This window comes from Zosterops lateralis, assembly GCF_965231275.1.
Source record: "Zosterops lateralis genome assembly, chromosome: 8".
Taxonomy (NCBI): domain Eukaryota; kingdom Metazoa; phylum Chordata; class Aves; order Passeriformes; family Zosteropidae; genus Zosterops; species Zosterops lateralis.
Window position 1 is genome coordinate 29944758 of NC_139768.1, and position 20444 is coordinate 29965201.

At 40.8% G+C, this 20444-nt stretch overlaps 2 protein-coding genes across 3 annotated transcripts in view; one reads left to right on the forward strand and one right to left on the reverse strand.

Moving 5' to 3' along the window:
• The window catches only part of REEP3 (receptor accessory protein 3), a 39768-nt gene extending 30137 nt beyond the window's left edge, over positions 1-9631 (forward strand). For both annotated transcript variants that reach the window (XM_083866263.1, XM_083866264.1), the window contains exons 6-8: positions 2244-2391; positions 4833-4984; positions 5730-9631. In XM_083866263.1, coding sequence (XP_083722389.1) covers positions 2244-2391; positions 4833-4984; positions 5730-5786 — 357 coding nt within the window. In that variant the 3' untranslated portion in view covers positions 5787-9631. The remainder of the gene's footprint in view (positions 1-2243; positions 2392-4832; positions 4985-5729) is intronic.
• Positions 9632-10343: 712 nt separating this feature from the next.
• TFAM (transcription factor A, mitochondrial) lies at positions 10344-18617 on the reverse strand. The gene is made up of 6 exons (XM_083866262.1): positions 18335-18617; positions 16497-16567; positions 14483-14632; positions 13058-13153; positions 12200-12256; positions 10344-11241 (listed from the first exon to the last, which is right to left on the reverse strand). The coding sequence occupies exons 1-6, from the start codon at positions 18600-18602 to the stop codon at positions 11029-11031; spliced, it is 855 nt and encodes a 284-aa protein (XP_083722388.1). The 5' UTR covers positions 18603-18617; the 3' UTR covers positions 10344-11028.
• Positions 18618-20444: the final 1827 nt, after the last annotated feature.

Below are 20444 nucleotides of genomic sequence, written 5' to 3' on the forward strand. Positions count from 1 at the left end.
TCTGTATCCAAAAGCTGCACTAGAAAATAGAGCTGAATGTTCCTGACTTGGATCTAGTCCTCTATCTACAGTGGAATATGAAATACAGGCTTGTGGTGTGAATTCTTAGTATGTTAGTTGTTATAATCTTAATTGCATTATTCTGTACAGTTTCCAAATGTCTTTTTTTAGTATATCACATGATGAATGAACTTGCTGGGCAACTAAACAAGTGTCTTTCTATACATCTGCTGCTGGCCAAAACCAGCTTCTGTCACTATTTTAAGCAGACTCTGTTCACACTTGGTGAGTGGAATTGTGCTGAATTTGTATGGATTCTGCTGAGAACCAGCTAAGTCTCCATTTTATGTATTCACCCCAGTGTTCAGTGACTGAGACTTGAGTCCTGTTTAACCTCTTTAAGCATTGGACACAGACTGATGAACAGTCTTGTGTGTTATGGCAGAGTAACATATATACTGTGAGCTGTTACTTGTCAAAAGAAGCAGTTCTTTCTCCAGTTCTCTTCTCCGTGTCCTGGCAGCTGATAAAGTTCTCAGGCACAGCTGGTTCCTGATGTAATTGACTTGAAATGCTTTTTTCAGTGCAAGAAGTGGAGTAGTGGAAGGGCAGGATTTTTCCTGCCTTAGTAGGAACCTTAGGAGACCCACCTTAAGCCATTTCAGGGAATAAATTTGGCTTCTGGATTTCTGTAATCTTTAATATAGACACTGTACAGTGTTCGTAGTGCATTTTAACTCAAAGGCAAGCTGTGATTAAATTTTTGAGAACTGGGTAATCTACAAGTATGTAGGAAGAGAGAGAAAAGTTAAGGCTTCTACTTCTCTCACAAGAAACCTTTTTTTGCTATTGTTTGGTTACAATGTATGAATGGTGGGGCAGGAATTTGTCATGCTTGAGCAGCATGCTGTCCACTGTGTTAATTTTATATATTGTATTAATAATTAGTCATTAGAAAGTCAATATTAGGTTTCAGCCACTTTCCCCCCTGCCCTTTGGTACCCACCCAGACTTAAGGAGCTTTAATTCAACTCTCTTCACTTTACATGGCTATTTTTAACATGGAATAATTCAGTGTGCTGTTCTGCCAATTGCAAACAGTTGTTGTCATGGGAGTGGGAACAAATGGCTGTGGCCAGCAGCACCAGAATTCCCTTCTGCTGGTGCTGTTGGAGAAAGGTGTATGGAATTGTGCCCAGCTTTGTGCTCCTGCTAGCTAACGTGCTGCTCAAAGGAAGAATTTTACTTAAAAGCTTCATTTGTAAGAATGGAACAAAGTCTTTAACACTTGCTTGAAGTGGAATTCATGCATGGGCTTGTCAACCTTTCCCTGAAATGGTTATTTTTTGCCTTATGCCAGAGAGGGAAGAATTAAGTGTTATTTTAACATGACTTTGAGTACTTGTTCTCATGGTCTTATTCTTTTAGTTGCTTATGCAATAAATTAATCTTTAATGCTTTAATAATAACATCATCTGATGTAAGATGAAAGAGCTGCTGGATGACCTTTCTTTCCAACAGGGAAATTTCCATATGTTCCATATAGAAAAGAAGTGAAGACAATTGGAGAAGGAATACTTAATGTTCATATGTGCTTAACTATTCTCCTGTGTGGCATTAGATTTTGCATTGGTATTATGTCAGTAAAGCTATATTAGTAATAGGACCTGCTAGCCTGGAGTCCAGGCAGGACCTCTTTGGTTTGTGGTTTCAAGTTTCTGTCAACTGAAGCTGCTTTTGTAGTGCTGCCAGTTTCTCAGTTCTTGTTACATTTCTCAGTTAATGTTACAGAATGTATTTTTAACACTTTTCTCCTTAACTTTATTCAAATTTGTAGAGGATAAATACAAAATAGCAGAAAACTATCTTCAACCATGCTGTTTAAAGTGGAAGGGTTACTGTCCTGCTACCTTGAACTACCGTGTTTGAAGTGAGCATTTCTGATGTGTGTTTCTTTTAAACACTTGCCCTCACTCAAGAAGTCTTTATTTGCTCAGATTAAAGGAGTGAAATGCAGCATTTGTAATTAAGCTGGTAGCTTGTGGAGCTTTGTCAGCTGGGAGCAATGTACAGTTCAGTGTGAGTAAAAGCAATACCTAAATCAAATGTAAAGCAGCTGCATGTGTACGCTCAATGTGTTTTGTTGTGCAGTAAGGAAGCATGGGCTTAAACATCTTAATCCAAGCTGAGCAGCAAAGTTAAACCTCTGCCTGGTTTCCAAAGATACTGTTGTTGTATTTCAGAGCCAAGGTGCAATAACTGAGAAACTGAGAAGTTTCAGTATGCACGATTTGACTACTATACAAGGAGATGAGCCTGTTGGACAGAGACCTTATCAGACATTGCCAGAAGCTAAAAAGAAAACCAGAGCCTCTGCAAGTGAACCTTCAGGTATGTATCTTTTTTTTTTTTTTTCCTACCTAAAAGAAAAATTCACCCAAAGCAGAAGTGGAAGACAGAAATTAATTTACCCCGTTTCTAAATGGAAAAGGCCTCAAAGAATTCCAGTACACTAAAACAGAGTACACTCAAGCCAAGTAAATGATGACAGTTAAGAAATCCTTCCTTAATTACTTTCTTCTCACATCCACTCTGTGTAATCATAATGTATTCATTACTCCTGTCTTTGCCAATTGGCAACAAGAATTTATTACCAAAGTAAAACTTAATTGTAAGTCAAACATGTGATTAAGTGGTGTTTCTGTGACAAATATACAAGAAGTTAAACATGAAAACATATGGAAGCTCATAAATAGAAGAGAAAATTAATAGAAATTAATTCACCAAGTTTGTAGTAATAGATCAAAATGTAAAATTGTATATGGTGATAGGGGTAATAAAGGCATCAAGCTGTCATAATGGACTGATGCCCATTAACACTCAGAAGATGGTGTGTGGTGACCAATACATGGTTTTGTTCAGAGATACTACTATTTCATTATTATATTACATGGACCGTTATTGCCATCATCACTTTGCTCTTGAGCTTGTGATGCTTGAAGGAAGGTTTTGCTGCAAGTCTGGTAACTACAGCTTTTTAAATGGCAAGGCTATGATGTAAAGGAGCTGTTAGTTCCCACAGAAGAAGTAGATCTGGGCTGTTTCTTTTCACCTAAGCCTGTCATTCCTTCTCCTACCTCTGTTTTGGGGAGGGGTAGTGTTTGTGGGGTCCAAGGGATTCCATGAATAGTGTGGTAGCCCATTCTGAGGAAGAGATGGCCAGCTGAAGGAACCTGGGCTGAATTGCACATTGTTTCCAGAAGGGATCCTGTGCAGGGCAGTGTGAACTGGAGCTTCTGGCTGGAGAGAAAGCCAAGAATTCATGAAGAGCTGCACTAGAGATGATGTCACTGCAGCTGTTGTGCAGGGTCTGTTCCTCAGTCAGACAGCATTACTTACCTATTTGAAATAGCTTGAAAATGCTCTAAATTTGATTTTTTTAAAAAATGCTTCAGTTTATATTGTATAAATAATCACTGATTGTGAGATTCTATCTCAAATGTCAAAAAGCTTTCTTACAGTTAGTTGAATTTAGTTAATTGTTTCTGCTCCTGGTCTCCTGTCTGGCATACACCTCTCATGTTTTCTTTGAATTTTCTTCAGCATTAGAAACTTTTAAAAGATCAAAAGTACACATAGATTTAGGAACACTGTGCAGCAATATTCTGTTGTGCTTAGCAACAGAATATTTTTTGTGGTCTGGGTTGGGAGTTGTGTGCCGATTGTTTGAAAAGGCCAAGTTGTAGGACATGGATCACAGGAGGATGCTGAGCTGGCAGTGTGTGCTTACTGTGAAAAAGGTGGATGGGATGCTGATGCACCAGGTGTTACAAACACAGATAAGGAAGTATTGGTGTCACTGCAGACACTGCTACTCTGAAAAAGAGAAACAGATATGATTCAAATCTTTTGTATTGAAAAAGATGAATTGAAGCTGTACTGGAAGCAGAGATGTGTTGCCTCTAAAATGGCAGAGGAGAATGACAGAATGTCTGCCTCAAGTTGCTGTGGAATAGAGGATGTGATTCTAATTCCTAGGGAAAAAAAAAAAAAAAGAGGAAAAAAATTAGCTCAGCCTAAATAAAATATTGGCTTAAGATGAAATGTACACAGGTCATTGATAAAGTTTGGTTTGGAGTCTAAAAGGTGTTGCTGAGTGTTACAGCCTATAGATTGTGAGATAAAAGGAGAGTTTGGCAGAGGAAGGAATCAGACTGGATTTGGGAGCTGTGACAGGTCTGTGATGGGGAATCGGGGCTGTTGGACCCCAAGGAGCTTTTGGGGTTGTGTTTTTAAGCAGTTTGTGCCCTCTAGCGAGAGTCTGAGGTAATAACCTTGGTCCTGGTTTTGCAGGATGTTAACAACCCTCAACAACGGTACTTTGGTGTCTTACGGATCCGAAAGGAGCTTTGGTGTTAGAATGCAGGAGGACGAGGGTATGGAGAAAGATCTATGAATGAGAGTCAAGGACTGGTTTGTGTTGGAAAGGACCTTTAAAGGCTTATATAAGTGTAACCTCCCTCTCTTGCTGATTGTGTCCAAAAATCTGAAGTACTTCTTAAGATGACCACCAAGGTTTTTGCAGTTCAGTGTAAAGCAGAAGATGTCAGCAGACTTGTGGTTTTAGGTTTGACAGCTGAACAATCACTGCATTACACACCTGTGGGACCAAGTGGCAGGATTAGAAGTACCAAACTCGTGGCAGGGTAGATGTTTCTGTTTTGAAATGAGCACATCATTTAAAAGGAGAAATCATGTGTGTTAAAGGTGAAAATCATGGCTTTCTTAGAAATCAAAAAGTTAGTTATTTTTTAAAATTATTTTTTTTAAAGGTTACAAAACTCCACTGGAAAAAAATCCTGGAGATGATAAAACAGATGAAGAGATGGAGGGGACACATTCAGAAGATGAAATGTTTGCTCAGAGAGGCCTTAGAAGAACTCAGAGTATGAAATCTGTGAAAACCATTAAAGGCCGTAAAGAGGCAAGTACAAAACAAACAAACTGAGGTTTTTTTCAGTGTATATTGGCATTTTTCATAGTGCAGAAATTTATTTTTCTTTTTAATCTTGTAGAAATTGTCAGCAATAACTGGGTTCTAGAATGCTAAATGGGGAAGGAAGTATGTGATAACAATATCTAAGTTTGGAGCTTTTGTAGTTTGGAGTGTTTAGGGGAACACGTGAATGAAATGAAGGAAGCAAGGAGCAAGGGAGAGGAGATGGAACAGGCTCTGTGTTCGTAATGCTAATTCTGGCCCCACCAAGCCTGGTTTCAGGAACTGCTCACCTTGAAAGGGGTATGGATAGCAGTACTATCATCTGCATGTTGTGCACATTTAAACATCTGCTGTTTAATGGATAGAAAATATTCAGAATTTTTTAGTTCTCATAGACACATGGCCTGATCTTTTTGATCTACAAAGACCCTAGTTAGCCTTCAATGCACTTTATATGTGTATGCATCACAAAATTTGAAGATTCATCAGGATAAATCTCTGTGGAGTCTCTTAAAAGTTTTTGGGTCATTCCAGGAAAACAGTTGATCCTTACTCTTCTTGCCAATTCTGTTGAAATTATCTTATTCAGTCATAGGTGGATTCTCTTAGTGAAACTGGGGTGTCCAAAGCACATCGAAAGACATTTGCTAAATAGGATTAGTGGGGAGGTGGATCATATTTCTGCTTGGTGTGACTCAGCTCCTTGTAATGATTTTATTTTTCCCCTCAGACACGATATGGATCACTGAAATACAGAGTAAAGAAGAGACCTGCTGTATACTTCTAAGTGTACTGCACAATGCCTGCAAGAGAAACTGCTGTACTATAATAACTTGAATTCAAGTGTTAAAGATCTGTGTCCAATTCCCAAATGAGTCTGTATGGACAGATGTGGTAGGACTTGGTTTTGTGAGCCCAAGTGATCAGATAAAGTATTACTCTATTTTTCTATACTTACTTATTGTTGAGATTTAAATCTGGACAAATGACAGCATGAATTTCAGCACTCCTTAAATAGGAGTTAAATGAGTAATAGGAAATACTCTTTTGCCAGAGGTATTGAACAGATTGAAATCATTGCAACTCCAATTCAATTAGCAGAAACTGTAAGTATCTAGAGCTTGTGAAAACTGACCATAGTGCCCCCAAGTTTACATTGAAAGATAGAGATACTTGAAATATTTTTCTCAACTACAATTCCTGCAAAGGCCTTTGTGTAACTTTTAAATGTACAGTTTAAAGGACAATGGATGATAGTGGGAAAGAAAAAGGAAAGATGAGGTGGGTAGGATACATCCTTAACATAATCATCCTGCATCATATTGCCAAGCTTAGCAAACTGGGGTACATACAGCACTTTATGCAAAACTGTATGGTTTTGCACACTGATTTACAACTGCACATGTCATTTTACTGACTTGCTAGGTAGGTTAGAGTTATGTTTTGAATGCCAGCAATTCTTGTATTTCATGATCTTTTTTAAACTTAATTGATTCCTTAAGTACACTAAGGATGCTGTAGATATCTGCTACTAATGATATTATCAGGTGCCTTTCTATGTATTATAGGGCTGTGTGGGTTTTGTCTGTGTGGTTTTTTGGGGAGCTAGGGTTTGGCTTTTTTTTTTTTTTTTTTGCTTGTGGGGTTGTTTTGTTTGTGTCTGTCTTCCTCCATCTAAAGAGATGTAACCTGATTTCAGTCAGTTTTTGGTTAAAATGGTGGTAAGTAAAACTTGTAGCAATTCCAGTGATACCCCTCAGGGATCTGATCAGCCCATGAGCTGAGTGTTCAAGTCATGCTGCCATAAAGGCATGTATGATAGCTTAGTCAGGCCCTGGTTTAGTTTTGCTTTACATTGCTTTAAGAACAAATATATTTATATATATGTGTACTTTAGAAAATGTATGAGTGTGTATTTCATACCATATGTGGATTCTAAAATGGTCTGTGTAGTACTTTTTTTATTGCTAAAGTTATTACTATAATATTTGCATATAAATAGCTTCTTCTAAGAGTCTAGTTGATTTAGTCAGTCATTTTATAACCAGGAGTCCCATGGCACACCTGCACAGGGATTAATTTTGAAATGTCTTTCAGTGCAGTAACTTGTCAAAATTACTTTTTTAGGCCACCTTTGGTACTATTTTCTGCAGTTTTGAGAATTAGGCTGATTTTAGTTTTCTGTGTGACTCTATTTCTCCTGTGGATTCAGGGAGAAACCACTCACTTTTTGCAGACTGTATTTTATTATGTACCTTTGGGACAGAGCTCGTGAGTCCCCTCCAAGAGAAAATGGCATGGATTCCTCTTACCCTTGGATCTCTGACTTCAGTCCTTAGACCTTCCCCCAGGGATTGACAGGCATCTGCAAGTCTTCTGCAGAGATTTTAAATATATTCCTGAGGCTTGGACCTGCTGCAGTTCTTTTTCTGTTACATCACTGCTGGCAGGCAGTTGGTGGTCTGCAGCACAGACTGGCATTCAGAGTGGTCCTCTGCACACTTGGGCCAGGGTTTGAATTCTCTGGGTCTGGGTGCAGCTGGTCTGTGTTGGTGGGAAGTGTCTGCAAGCCCTGAGCAAAGCTGTGCTCAAGTGCAACAGCCCTTTGAGCCTCTGTGAGGAACCTCAGTGCTTTAGTGAAAAGTCCCAGCAGGCCAGGTGTGGTTAAAAGGCTAAAGCTTTTAATACTGGACTCACAAACAGAGTTTGATAGCAGAAGGCAGGAAGGCTGCTCCCTCCCAAATGAGTACAGTGCAAAAATCCCATCCCCTCTCCAAAACTGTACCTTGTTATCCAGCTTTTCTAAGGAGCTGTGGGCAAGAAGAGATCACAAAAGCAACCTCTCTGGGAGTGTGGGACTTCTGCCCCAGGAATGTTTGTGCTTCTCCTCTGTTTCCCTGAGGCTTGTCTGTGTGTTAAGGCATATAAGACACTAAGGAACCCAAAGCTTTTGTATTTGCATCTCACCCCTCTCTGAACAGTAGACTAACCTGGGCCTGGAATCTCTAACTCTTACTGTACAGTTGAGCACTTGCTGACACATTTTGCTCTGACTAATCATGGTTTACCAGCAAGCATGGCAAAAAAAAAAAAAATCATCTTTCTATAAATCATAATCCTGCCCGAAGGAGTAGGGTAAGCCATTTTTTCAGAATTACAGTCCCTGTTACAAGTTCATGTAGATCCTGTTCTGGGGGTTGTTTTTAACACATCTCTAAGGCTAGAGATCATTGAAGTATTTTAGGCTCTACCACACTCCTGCCAGGAAGTTGCTCTGTGTGTCTCTGAGTACCTGAGGCTGTAACTTCTGGCAGATTTAACTTGCTAACTCAGTAGTGATAAAGGCTAAATAAATCCTCCTCTTTCTGGAACTTACACAGAATTAGAAAAACTGGCAGTGTTATTCATTTTCATTACTGTTTGCATATAAATGTACTTCTGTTCTTTCAGATAACTCTTCTACATTATCAAACCTTCAATGTTTTCCTAGCTGTTGTCCTTCAGTCTAATAGCCAACTATAAAAATATTTTATTGCCAGCCTGATTTTGATCTTTGAATTCATCCTCAAACTGGTTCACTGGATTATCTTCATTTTTTTCCTCTTACTGTTCATTGTTAGCTGATGCTTGTCAGGGCACAATGGCATGATTGGCTTTCATCCCAGTGATACGTGGTTCTCTCTCCTTGTGGAATTTAGTTTGGTTTTGAAATACTGCAATACTTTAACTTTGGTTACAGGGAATTTTCAAACTTTTCTTGCCTTAGCAACTGCAGAAGTCATCTGTCTAGCTCTTGCCAGGAAACTTCTTGAAAAAAAAAAAGTTAAAAACTTATGTTTAACATTCTTTTTGGATTTGGAATGTAAAATGTAGTTCATGTCAAATTATCTAATCTTCTGAACAAAGTGTTTTCTGAGAACTGACTGACTGCCACCAACAGGACTGCTAATGTAGTTAAACAAAGACTTGGGGTTTAAAAGTGCATTAAAAGAGAATATGTATTTCCATTTAAATCATATCAAGGTTTCAAACCTTTCCAAAATATATCTGAACTGACTTAGCTCTTTTAGCAAGAGCCTCTACTGGACTTGTTAAAATACCCAGTCTGAGATGAGGATTAAATTGGTGGCCTCAGCTGCAAATCAGCTTAGGCTGGACTTTGATTACAATGTAATTGCTAATATTGCTGATTCCTTTGGTATGTGAAAGTAACTGAATAATATCCAACATACAAACTATAATGAATCTTAAAATAGAAAATAACTTGGTAAAAGAGAATGGTGGAGAAAATGCTGGACACATTCAGCGTGCTGTTCATGATAAAAATGCGTTTTATTTTTGGTGTTGCTTTTATTAATGGGAAGTTGGTATTTTAAAGTATTTTTTCTACAAAAATGTATGTGCAAAGGCAATACTTTAATATTTTTCAAGAACTTGTATTTTTAAATGCTACAAACCAGAGAATATACATTTGGACTGAAGGTAGTAGCTTTAAAAAAATGCAATGTAAGCTTTAATTTTTATATTGTAATAATAACTTGCTGTCAACTTGTTTACATATTTGTAGGATGGAAACTTCATTATGCATTGACTTATCTTGATGCTATCTTTAATAAATGCTGCTTTGAGCAAGATGCAGTGGATATTTTATTACCTGAATTACTATTAACAAACTAGTCACTATGTAATCTGTATTGTTACTTGTTAAAATGGTTCAAGCACAAAAAACAGCTATCTGAGCTTTGGAGAAACTTTTAAAGCTCTTTGAAGTCTGACTGAACTGCCCTGGAGGTTCTGCCTCAGCACCAAGCCTGGCAGTATTTCAGAAGTGTTTGGACAACATTACCAGGCACAGGGGGGTTCCTGGAGTGTCCTGTACAGGGCCAGGAGTTGGACTTCATCCTCCTGATGGGTCTTTCAACTCAGGATATTCCATGTGCACTGGATGATTATCTCAGGCTGGTTTGCACTGGCAATCAGAGCTTGTCTATAATTCCTTCCAATTTATTCCTGCAGTCAACCCCAGGGCCCTGACAGACTGATCAAACACAAAGGGTTTGAGGAAACTGTAATTTTTAGGTGAGTGTCCAAGGCCAAGCTGGACGGGCCCTGAGCAGCCTCAGGATTTAGTGAATGGCATCCCTTCCTAAGGGAGGGCTGTGGGATCCATGTGATCTTGAACCCAAGCCTTTCTAGAATTCCAGGATTATTTTGTGGATAACTCAGAACTGATGAGATCCACCAAATACTACAAAAGTTGGCCTGCCTTCTAAAAATAGATTCCTCAAAATACCTATGAGACAAACTAAGACTGACAGACCCCAGCAAAGAAACCAACCACCTCTTCAAAAGACGTGTATTTATTACACCAAAACTCAAAGTCCAAACCGTTCACATTATTTCTTTTCCCTCTGGGTCATCCCTAATGTGCCAACAGCAAGACAAATCTGTTTGTATGTATCCAAAAAAACCCACAAAATAAAAGTCCAATCAAGGTATGTTCATACAAAACTCACATGGTCTTTAAATGCAATGGAAGTGGCATACACAGATTAACAGATACAAAAAGATGCATAAAATGTAGCATTTTACATTTCTTGTGCCTGTTGAAATGGAGAACATCTCACTACCAATAACATGGAGGGAATAAAACACAGCAGTGTTAACTCAGATTTCAGCTCTTATTTACATAATTGAGATGGTAACATTGCAGAATAGTCTTTCATTCAAGAAAGATTTTTTTTTTTCATTAAAAAATATCTTATAAAAGAAGCTGGATAATCTACCATTACTGGAGAGCTCTGCTGATGTCAGTGGGTATCTGTATTCACAGCTTGATTAATAAACTACAGTTCTACAGTTCAGGCTATACCTGCAGTGATTATTTCAGTCACTTCTGAGAGACAGGAACTCCTCTCTTACCTGATCACCTTTCCAAAGGGCCCTTCATGGGCTTCCCCAATTTCAGTGCTAATGCTGACTGCAGCATAAACACAGGACAGAAACAGGACAACCAAAGGGGACTTTTTTTATTCTTCAGATTTTTTTAATTTTGCCTTCTTTCCATCTGAGGGAGCTTTGGCTGTTGCAGCCTTCTGGGCAGTTTCAGCAGGTTTCTTTCTTACCCTTTTCTTGGTGGAACGCACCAGGTCTTCTCTGCCCATCTGGATCATTTTTGATTCCCAGGATTTCATTTCGTTCTCGTAGCGAACCTTATCGTCCTGAGCAAGCTGCAGGTAGGGCTGAAAGAACATCAGGGATCAGGGGGATGTAGAAGGGGCTTTTTCTGGAAAACTGCCACCACACAAAGGTGACTTAGAACACCTGGGCAGTGAACAGCCCAGGCATTTGCTTTTACCCCCAGCTAATTGGGAAAAATAAACAATCAAACTTGCAGAAAAACACAAAGCTTTAGCACTGAATTGCACTTGGGTCAACAGCTGGCCATTCCTAAAGAGGAAATTTATTCAGTACAGCTACTAACAGTTAAGGCTTTTTTATTTGAGCACTAGTTGGAGACAGCTAGATTACATGAGGCACAGGAATAGACATTGCTGTAGAATTGTTTCAAATTATTGATCTGCAGTAAGACCATGAACCTAAGGTGTGTCCTAAATCCACATTAAAAACCATTAAACCCTCCATTCAGGAGGAAGGACAGTAGAGTACAGAATACCTGAAAATGTCAAGGTTTAGATTTCAGTACAGCACCTCTCCACTTTGGATTTGCTCATCTACAGTTCATAGTTCAATACACTGAACAAGCTGGCAGAGAATTATCCCCCAGACAACCAAAGTTAATCAATTACCCTGTGCACATCACTTGATTTCTGTTACTTTCTCTTGTAAAAAGTCTTTCCATGAGCAGCAAAATCTTATGCTGGTGTTTAAAGATATTATGGATTGTTAGAAAAAAATCAAATTGTTGCATCTCTAGATGTTGCTTAGCATCCACTTCAAGGCACATCAAACTTCCCTCCCATCCCCCTGACTCACATTTTAACAACACTATGAATTAAATGGTCACTACTGGAATAAAGGTTATGACAATCTTTTTCAAGATGCATGAAGATCTTGGAGTATTTTCCTCAGTATTATATTTTAAGCAACTGAGTTCAAGATTTTGTATGAACACATCAATTTTGACTCAAGTTTTTAATTCTGCTTAGATCAGAGCCTCATGCAGATCCCCTGACATACCTGCTTTTGAGAAGGAGACATTTTTTGCCACGCATCAAATAGTTTCTTCATCTTTGCCTAGGGGACAGAGAACATGCAATGAGTTATTTTAGGAGCAGACTGACTTCAGAGGGGTACAGATGAATACTGCATGAGTGAAAGTCACGCATAAACCAATGCAAAAAAAGCACAAAGTCACAAAAGTTTGCTTCTCCTTATTTACTCTTTTAATGTAAGCAAATAATAAACTGTGTAGCTCAAAACAAGCTTCTGGGCATCATCATCTGAGCCACATTTCAGCTGACTGGAGAAACCTGCTTTGTACATGGAAAACTGAGGAACAAACCCTATCCACCATATCCACAAAATGTGTAGGGTAAGGAACACATGAGGACACAGGGTGGGGCTCCAGCGCTTCAAGTTAAAATCCACCAGTGTAACTTAGATCACCCCAAAGCAGTTTAGAGCAGAACCTGTGAGTGTGCTGAGGAACTCTCGTATTCCCATAACCCCAACTGAACCTCAGGAGGGGCAATAAACTGCTGCTACCAGAAGAGGAGCAGCCACCACAACTCATTGAAAAACTGAATTTCTACAGCAAAACAAAGGGAAGAAGAATTCCTTACAAAAGGAAGAGATGAAGTCTGTAACACTGAAGTGCAAAAACTAGCACAGATGTTTTAGGTCTGTGTACCCACATAGCACTTTATACAGGCTGTGCTGGCAGCATGGCCAGATTGCCACAGGTTAAAAAAAATAACCTAAGCAATGCAGCATCCAGATAGTGAACTACTGAACAGTGTGAAAATGACAGAATCTCAACTAGATTTTACTCAATACAGTGGATATATTTTAGAAAAAGAATCTTTCCTGGCTTACCACAGGTGAAATTCCCTCACTTTCTTGATAGTTTTCTGACAGGAAAATGTTGAAGCTGGTACGAGCTCTTTTAGGTTTTCCAAGCAGACTCAATTCCTGTAAAAACAACAAGAGAAGTTATTCCATCTACCAAGCATTTGCTCCAAAACTAAACTCAGTATTTATCTTTGTATTTTATGCAAAAATCAAACACAAATTCTTTCTTTGGTGTTTTATTGTATGAACTGGACTGCATGTCAAAATGCTCTTAAGCTTTTCAAGACTAATGTTAAACTACAAAAAGCTAACTTGACTTTTCACAAGTTGTTAAAAAGGCATTTAAAACTGGTTCTTACAGGTCTAGGTCTTGCAGAAACCAAAGAGTGCTACTAAATTCAAATCTGTAAGAAAGAAATGATGACAGGTTTTCTATTATTCTTCAGTAAGGGTTCAGTTTGTGGTGTGAAATCCTGCCTGTGTGCAGAGCAGAGGGCAGACACTGATCTGTGGGAGGTGAGGAGGTGGAGGAGAGCTGTTTCTGCTACCAGAAAGCTTTGCCTACAGGGGTGATGGCTAGAGAATGAAAATACACTTCCTATTTTCTCCAGTCCTCACATTCCCACTGGAGCCCAGGTGCTGTAAATTAACATCTGCTTAGGTATTAGATAGGACAACTGAATTCCTTGTGGTGCCATCCTCTAAAAAGGATCAGCAGAATCATTAAGATTAAAAACTCTAAGTAGGGGTCTTTAAAACCAAATTCATTTTGCTTTTGCTGATTAGGGCAATGTCACAGTTTAATTCACAGAAATTAATAAACAACACATTACCCCTTTGATTTTTCCAGACAAACCATAATATTGTACTGTTACAGATGGTTCTGTCTCTAAGGATTTATACATAAACCAGCCCAAAAGGAACAGGGAAGATGGTCCTAATAAATAGGTCAGTAAAGGACACAAACAGATGTCACAGCAGCAGCTACAGAGTGGCAGAGGCCAAAAAAGGAAGGAAAAAAGGCTACTTCAAACAGCTGCTGCCTTGTAGGGCCTAATGAGGTAACAGTACAAGGTCTTTGTGAAAAGCCATTTCTGAATGTCTGCCCATCCAAAGAAAGTGCTGCTGGTCCAAATGCCATTTAGTGCCTGTCCTGTCTCTGGTAGCTCTAGAAACAGGGAGAAAAAATGCATAGAGAAGCTTCCTCTAAGCACAAAGATCCATGCTAATTCTGTGCTCCTCAAGCATGGGAAAGCCACTAAAATAGCTGCTGACACCAGTAACTGTTTTAGTCCATGGCATTTTGGGAGGTTTGTGTTTGTTGTGTATTTTCTTCTATTTTGAGTTGCTTTTGTTTTTCTAAAATACGCTTCACCTCTGCTTTGTGTACTAGACAAACAGACTGCAGGTTCCTTGAGAGAAAAGAAACTTGAACTTCAAAATACTTACTCGTTTTGCCCTCAATGATCTTCTTTTTGCCAGTAGTTTTCTCCTTTCCTCTTTCAAAGCTGCAGCCTGGGCTGGAGTCAGTTGAGCTTTATAAGCAGCCAATTGCTCTCCATATTTTTTCCAATCTGTATTTTTTGCTTCCTCATAAACCTACAACACAAACACCACCAGCTTTAAACTTAAGCAGGATGCCCTCAGTCAGAAGGGCTTGACCACTAGACAAACTAACACTTCCAACCTATGAGTAGAAAAATTACAGACTGAAAAACTTACACCAGAACATCAGATTTTCATGTTTGATTCCCAGTTCTAGATTTCAGAGACAGAAGGGGAAAGGTGCACAGAGTGAGAAGTCCAGAAGGGATGTGAGAGCACCTCAATTCTAGTGAACAAAGACATTTCCTTTCGAAAACGGAATTTAGTTCCTAAGTGCCTCTAATTGCTAACTGCAGTCAAGGAAGAACAATCATTACTTTGTCATAAATGGCATTCAAATTCAGTTATGATCAGCAAGTTCTAAAGCTGCTTCACGTTATTCCTTGAAACTGCCACTCAAGAGAAACTTCACTACTCATGACTTAATTTGATGACTCTGAAGGAAATTTACATGAAGCAAAAGAAGTTGGTCCTTTCATCACAATTCCCTGAGGTTTCACCTACCTCACACACGAGAGCAGAACAACTTTACAAAACTTCTGTACATGTAATGCAATATTGCCATTCAAAAAGGAGAAGAAATTGCTTTGCAGCCCCTCAGCCACATGGAGCCAGAGCTGTGTCATTTCTCTGGCAACAGATTAAAATTATTAAAGCCAAGGTCATGTACAAATGCAAGTAGCAAAGTACCTTCTTTACTCTGGTTTGTATGACCAGATTTTGGTGGTGAAGGGGCGCAGGGATGGTTCCATGAGAAGCTGCCATGGCCAAGGCCAGCTCCAAGGGGCACCTGCTATTGGCCTTCAGCCATTGGTGGTGGCACCTCAGGGATAACAGAGTTAAAAAAGCAAAAAAGAAAACTGCACAACTTCAGCCAGAGAAAGGAGGGAGACCATGTCAGAAGAATGTTTCTACTGATCCTAAGACCAGGGAAGGAGAGGCTGGAGATGCTCCAGGCACCAGAGCAGAGGTTGCCCTTCAGCCTGGGGAGCAGCCCATGGTGAGGCCACTGTGTCCCTGCAGCCCAGGGGGGAGCAGAGATCACCTGCAGCCCAGGGGGGAGCAGAGATCACCTGCAGCCCAGGGGGGATCCCACACTGGAGCAGGGGGTGCCCAAAGGGGCTGTGACCCTGTGGGGGACACAACAGAGCAGCCTGTTCCTGCTCCTGAAGGACAGCAGCCCATGGAAAGGGACACAAGCTGGAGCAGTTCCTGAGGAACTGCAGCCCATGGAAAGACTCACACTGGGAGCAGCCCATGGAGGATTGTCCCCTGGGGAGGGGCCCCACGTTCTCCCACTGAGCAGGAAGGAGCAGCTGAGGTCAGTCCAGCACAGGACAGACTGACCTCAGCCCCATTCCCTGGGCTCCTGCACTGCTGGCAGGAGGAAGCAGAGAAACTGGGAGTGATGTTGAGCCTGGGAAGAGGGGAGAGTAAGGGGAGAAAGGTGTCTTAGGATATGAGTTTTTATTTCTCATTATCCTACTGTGATTTGGTTGGTAACAAACTGATTTCCCCCAGTGAAGTCTGTTCTGCCCTGACAGTCACTGGTGAGGGGCCTCTCCCTGCTTTATTCCAACCCACAAACGTTTTGCTGTTTTCTCTGCCTGCCCAGCTGGGAGTGGCTTTGGTGGGCACCTGGCCTTCAGCCAGGGTCACCCCACCACACTTCCCTTGAGTTATTAAAAGCTCCCAATTCTCCCACCTGTTTTGATGTCTGAACCTTTGTACACACGTGCTTTTTCAAGCCCTTTAAAAACCCACCAGACTCAACAAAAAACCCACAAAAGACACCAAACAAAATAAAATCCCACCACCTGTAGAGTTCAAAGCACTCAGGGAAAGGACACAACCATACCTGTTTCTGTGATGCTGGTAGCTCCTTCCAGGCACCTGCTAATTTTTTAATCAGTTCCAGGTTGCTCATTCCTGTACATTAAAACGAGAAAGGTCAGAAATAAAGATCAGCATTGGATCTTTAGTGAACTTCTTCAGTGTTTCCCAAGGAAAGCTGTCACAGGTATCATCTTCCTGCACAAATGCATTTCTGTCCTTTCATAAAACTCCCTCACTGTGGCAGTTAAAGAGCTCTGCAGCATTTGGGGGATGGGGAAGAGTCTCTGCTCACCTGGAACACAACATGCACTTATAAACTGAAGCACCATTTCAAGGCAGCTATTGTTACTCCACAACCATTTCATATTTTTTGCCTTTTTGAGCTGGATCCTTTTCTATACAATGCAAGATGGTCTGAATTTGAAGGGGGGAGCAGGCAAAAAAACCAAAGTAAAATTTCCAGTTCCAAGTTTTTTAGCAAAATAGTCTGTTGAATTCTTCATTCAAGTATAACGTGACTTTATTCACTTAATACAAGACATATACTTTGATTTTATTATCCTTTACTTACAATATTATTCAAATGAAGTTTAAAAAGTAATTTCCTTTTCAAACAAACAAAATCAGTGACTTTAGTCTGCTTTAGTTTTTGGCTGTCTTTGCCTCTGGCTCTTGCACTAGGGTGATCTGATGAGGCTCCAGCCAGACTTGAATTTGTGAAGGGGAAAAGAATAATTAAAAAACAACCAACCACAAACAAGCCCCAAGCAAACAAACCCACGTGTGATAAGAGGATATAAGTGTGCAAAGAGGATATAAGGTTTCCTTTTCTTGAAAAATCCTTTCCAGGCTTTCCCTCTACTTCACAATAAAATAAAAAAACAGATGAGCTTCTTCTCCCCCCTCAGATGTAAAGCTCAGCCACCTCAGTGGTGGAAAAGCATAACCAAGCTCTTCTCAGTGACCTGACCTTCAGAATTCTGGAAAAACAAGGCAATTGGAAGGTTTTAGTGCAAGGAGATCAACCTTAAAACCTTAGAAAATGTGATGCTTTGACTATTGATAAAAGAGAATAAATTACTGGGTGCTTTTTGACCACTACCTCTCTTGGAACAAGAAAACCCCAAATTCTCAATTTGTATGTAAGATCCAGTATGTTTATTTGCAGATTATTCAAATTCTGGGAACATGGAAAACACTGGTGTAGTGTGTAACTACAACATACTCTGACAGCTCGCCTGTAAAAGTGTGGAACTTGAACTGGTGAGTTAAACAGGGCACCAAATGGTTTTCCCTACTTAAATCTTCCTCAGGATTTGCCCAGTATGACCATGGTTCTTTGAACACTTTAACCTTCAACAGTATTTCAAACCCAGCAGACCTTTCTATTCTGCAGCTCTGGCAAGAGTCACTGCATTGCCCAGAAGTGAAGTTTTTGATAGCAAATCAAACATATTCACAGAAAAGCATTTTTCTCTAAATACACCTGTTTCTCCTCCCACATACAGTGACGTAATCTAGTACCTGCAATTTCTCAATCCCTAAGCCTCAAAATAAAACAAACAGCTCATAATATGGCAAAAAATGTACTTCAAATACGTAAGAGCCCAAACTTGAGAACCATAATTGCCTGTTAACAGGTATTCCCTGGGTGAGATCCTCATGGGGCGTTTTTAAAGCCACCCCCCCCCCCCGGTGCCGTTCGTGTCCCCGGGGCGCGGGAGCGGCGGCACGTGCGGGCGGCGGGGCCGGGCCCGGGCGGGACGGACACACACACACCCCGCGGCCTGGGACCGCTCCCGGCCGCCCTACCGGAGCCCCGGTACCGGCAGCGGGCCCGCCTGCCCTCAAAGCTCCTACCTGGGTTTTTCTCCCTGAAAGCCGGCCGGTTGTCGATAACGAAGCGGAGGTAGGCGGTGAGGGGCCGCTTCGGGCGCTGATCCGAGCTGATCCCCCGGGACAAGCACCGCTCGGCCGCGCCGCCCAGGAGGGTGCCAGTACCCGGGCCGCGCTCCCGCAGGTCCCGCAGCGCCTGTCCCGGCCCGCAGCGGAGGAGCCGCCGCCCGCCCGCGGCCGTGAGGAGCCCCAGCCCCAGCCCCGCGGCCCGGCCCAGCACGGCCGCCGCCATCCCGGCCCGCCGCGCATGCGCGCCCCGCGCGGCACGCCGGGACAGCGGGGCGGGGCCGCGCCCTCGGGCACGGGCACGGGACACGGGACAGGGAACGGCGGGCACAGGGAACGGCGGGCACAAACTGTCACCGCCACCAGACACCGACCCGCACTAAGGAACTCCGGCTGTACCGGAGGCGTGGCCACAAACCAACCCCGCGGGGTCACTGCCGGCTTCGCAATGACAAGAGTTTGGGCGCTGCTGTGTCTGAACCAGCACACGCCGCAGCTCCAACCAGCCCTCACGGAAAAAGGAAGATTTACTTAGGGTGGGTTTTTTTTTATTATTTTTATTTTTTTTCTGTTTTTCCTTTATTTATTTATTTATTTCTTAGCGTAGTAAACAGCACAAAATAAAGTCAACTTTTCAGCTCTGGAAACAGAATTTGTATAAAAAGCATTACCGGAGGAGCTCTGAAGGGGCAGTAGTGGAGGTGTTTCTCTCCACAGATTAAACCCAGTCACTTCATAGCATGACTGAAGTTTTCAACCATGTATTTATCATTTCATTCCAATAATTTCAAAAGCAGAAAGGCTGAACTGCTTCAAGTATCATAAGGATCAAAGATTCAGCTTCACACCCCTAACCCAGCATGATCATAAAAGTTCCTGTTGTAATATTTACATATGTTTAATATGTCTTACACAGGGGTGGTGGTAGTTGAATTTCAGTCCTCCTGCTGGTTTCATAGTGTGAAAGGAAAGTCATCCCTGCATTGCTGCACGGCACTAGGCAGAAACATCACCAGTTAAAGTGTAAATGTTTTCAAACCATCCCCAACACAAACTGGCAAACCAAAAGAAACCAAGTCAAACTTCTGATTTCACACAGTTCAGTACACATATTCCAAAAATTTAAATAACCTTTATTAAATAACAGATTACTACTTTTACCTAGAGAAAATAATAACTGTGAACATATTCTGATGGTCAGCTTTCTACAATCATTTGAGCAAGAAGTATAAATAATGTCTTTGCCTTCTTAGCTACATTGCCCTAGTTCAAGTACAATGAAGCACCCAGCAAAGAAAAAAAATCCATTTATTCAGCTTGCAAAATGTAGTGAACAGGGATATTTTAAGACTATTAGAACCACTCTCAATCTTTGCTGTTTCAAATGTCACCATTCCATCACAGATAAAACTAGCACAGAAATTACATCTTCCCAGATGTGACCAACTTAAAGTCAGTAAATCAGCAAACATGAAGTTAATACTCCACTGGTAGGAATAAAAGCTCCTACTGTGCACACTTAGCACCCATACCCCACATTCCAGTTTGATGTATATCCAAACATGATTCAAATTTGACATGTATTCAATTAAAAAAAAAAAAAAAAAAAAAAAAAAAAAAAAACCCCAACAACAACAAAAAAACCCACCCCAAATCAAATGTATCTGTCATCTTAACAATGTATTCTAGGATGACAAATTTCCCAACTGAAAGTAATTTTTCTTTCATACAGAGAAAAGTATTTTGTCATCTTTTTTTATTTTCAAATAACCAAGAGTGAATGGTAGGAAATGAAGATTTTTTTCACTTTTGATCCATGTTTTATGAACAGATTGCCCCTCTCCAGCACTATTGGTTTTCCACATGCACAGTCTGAAGCAACTGAAGTGCAAGTTATGGCAAAGTCACTTTCAAGTGTGGGGAGAAAACACACACTTTCAAGAGTGAGTTTACATTCTGTAACATTCTGATATTGCAAATACCCCACCTTAGCAGACTCTTGTGATTATCTCCTCCACAGATGAATATTGGTGTAGCATGGCATTAATCTATTTGAAATCCTATATCC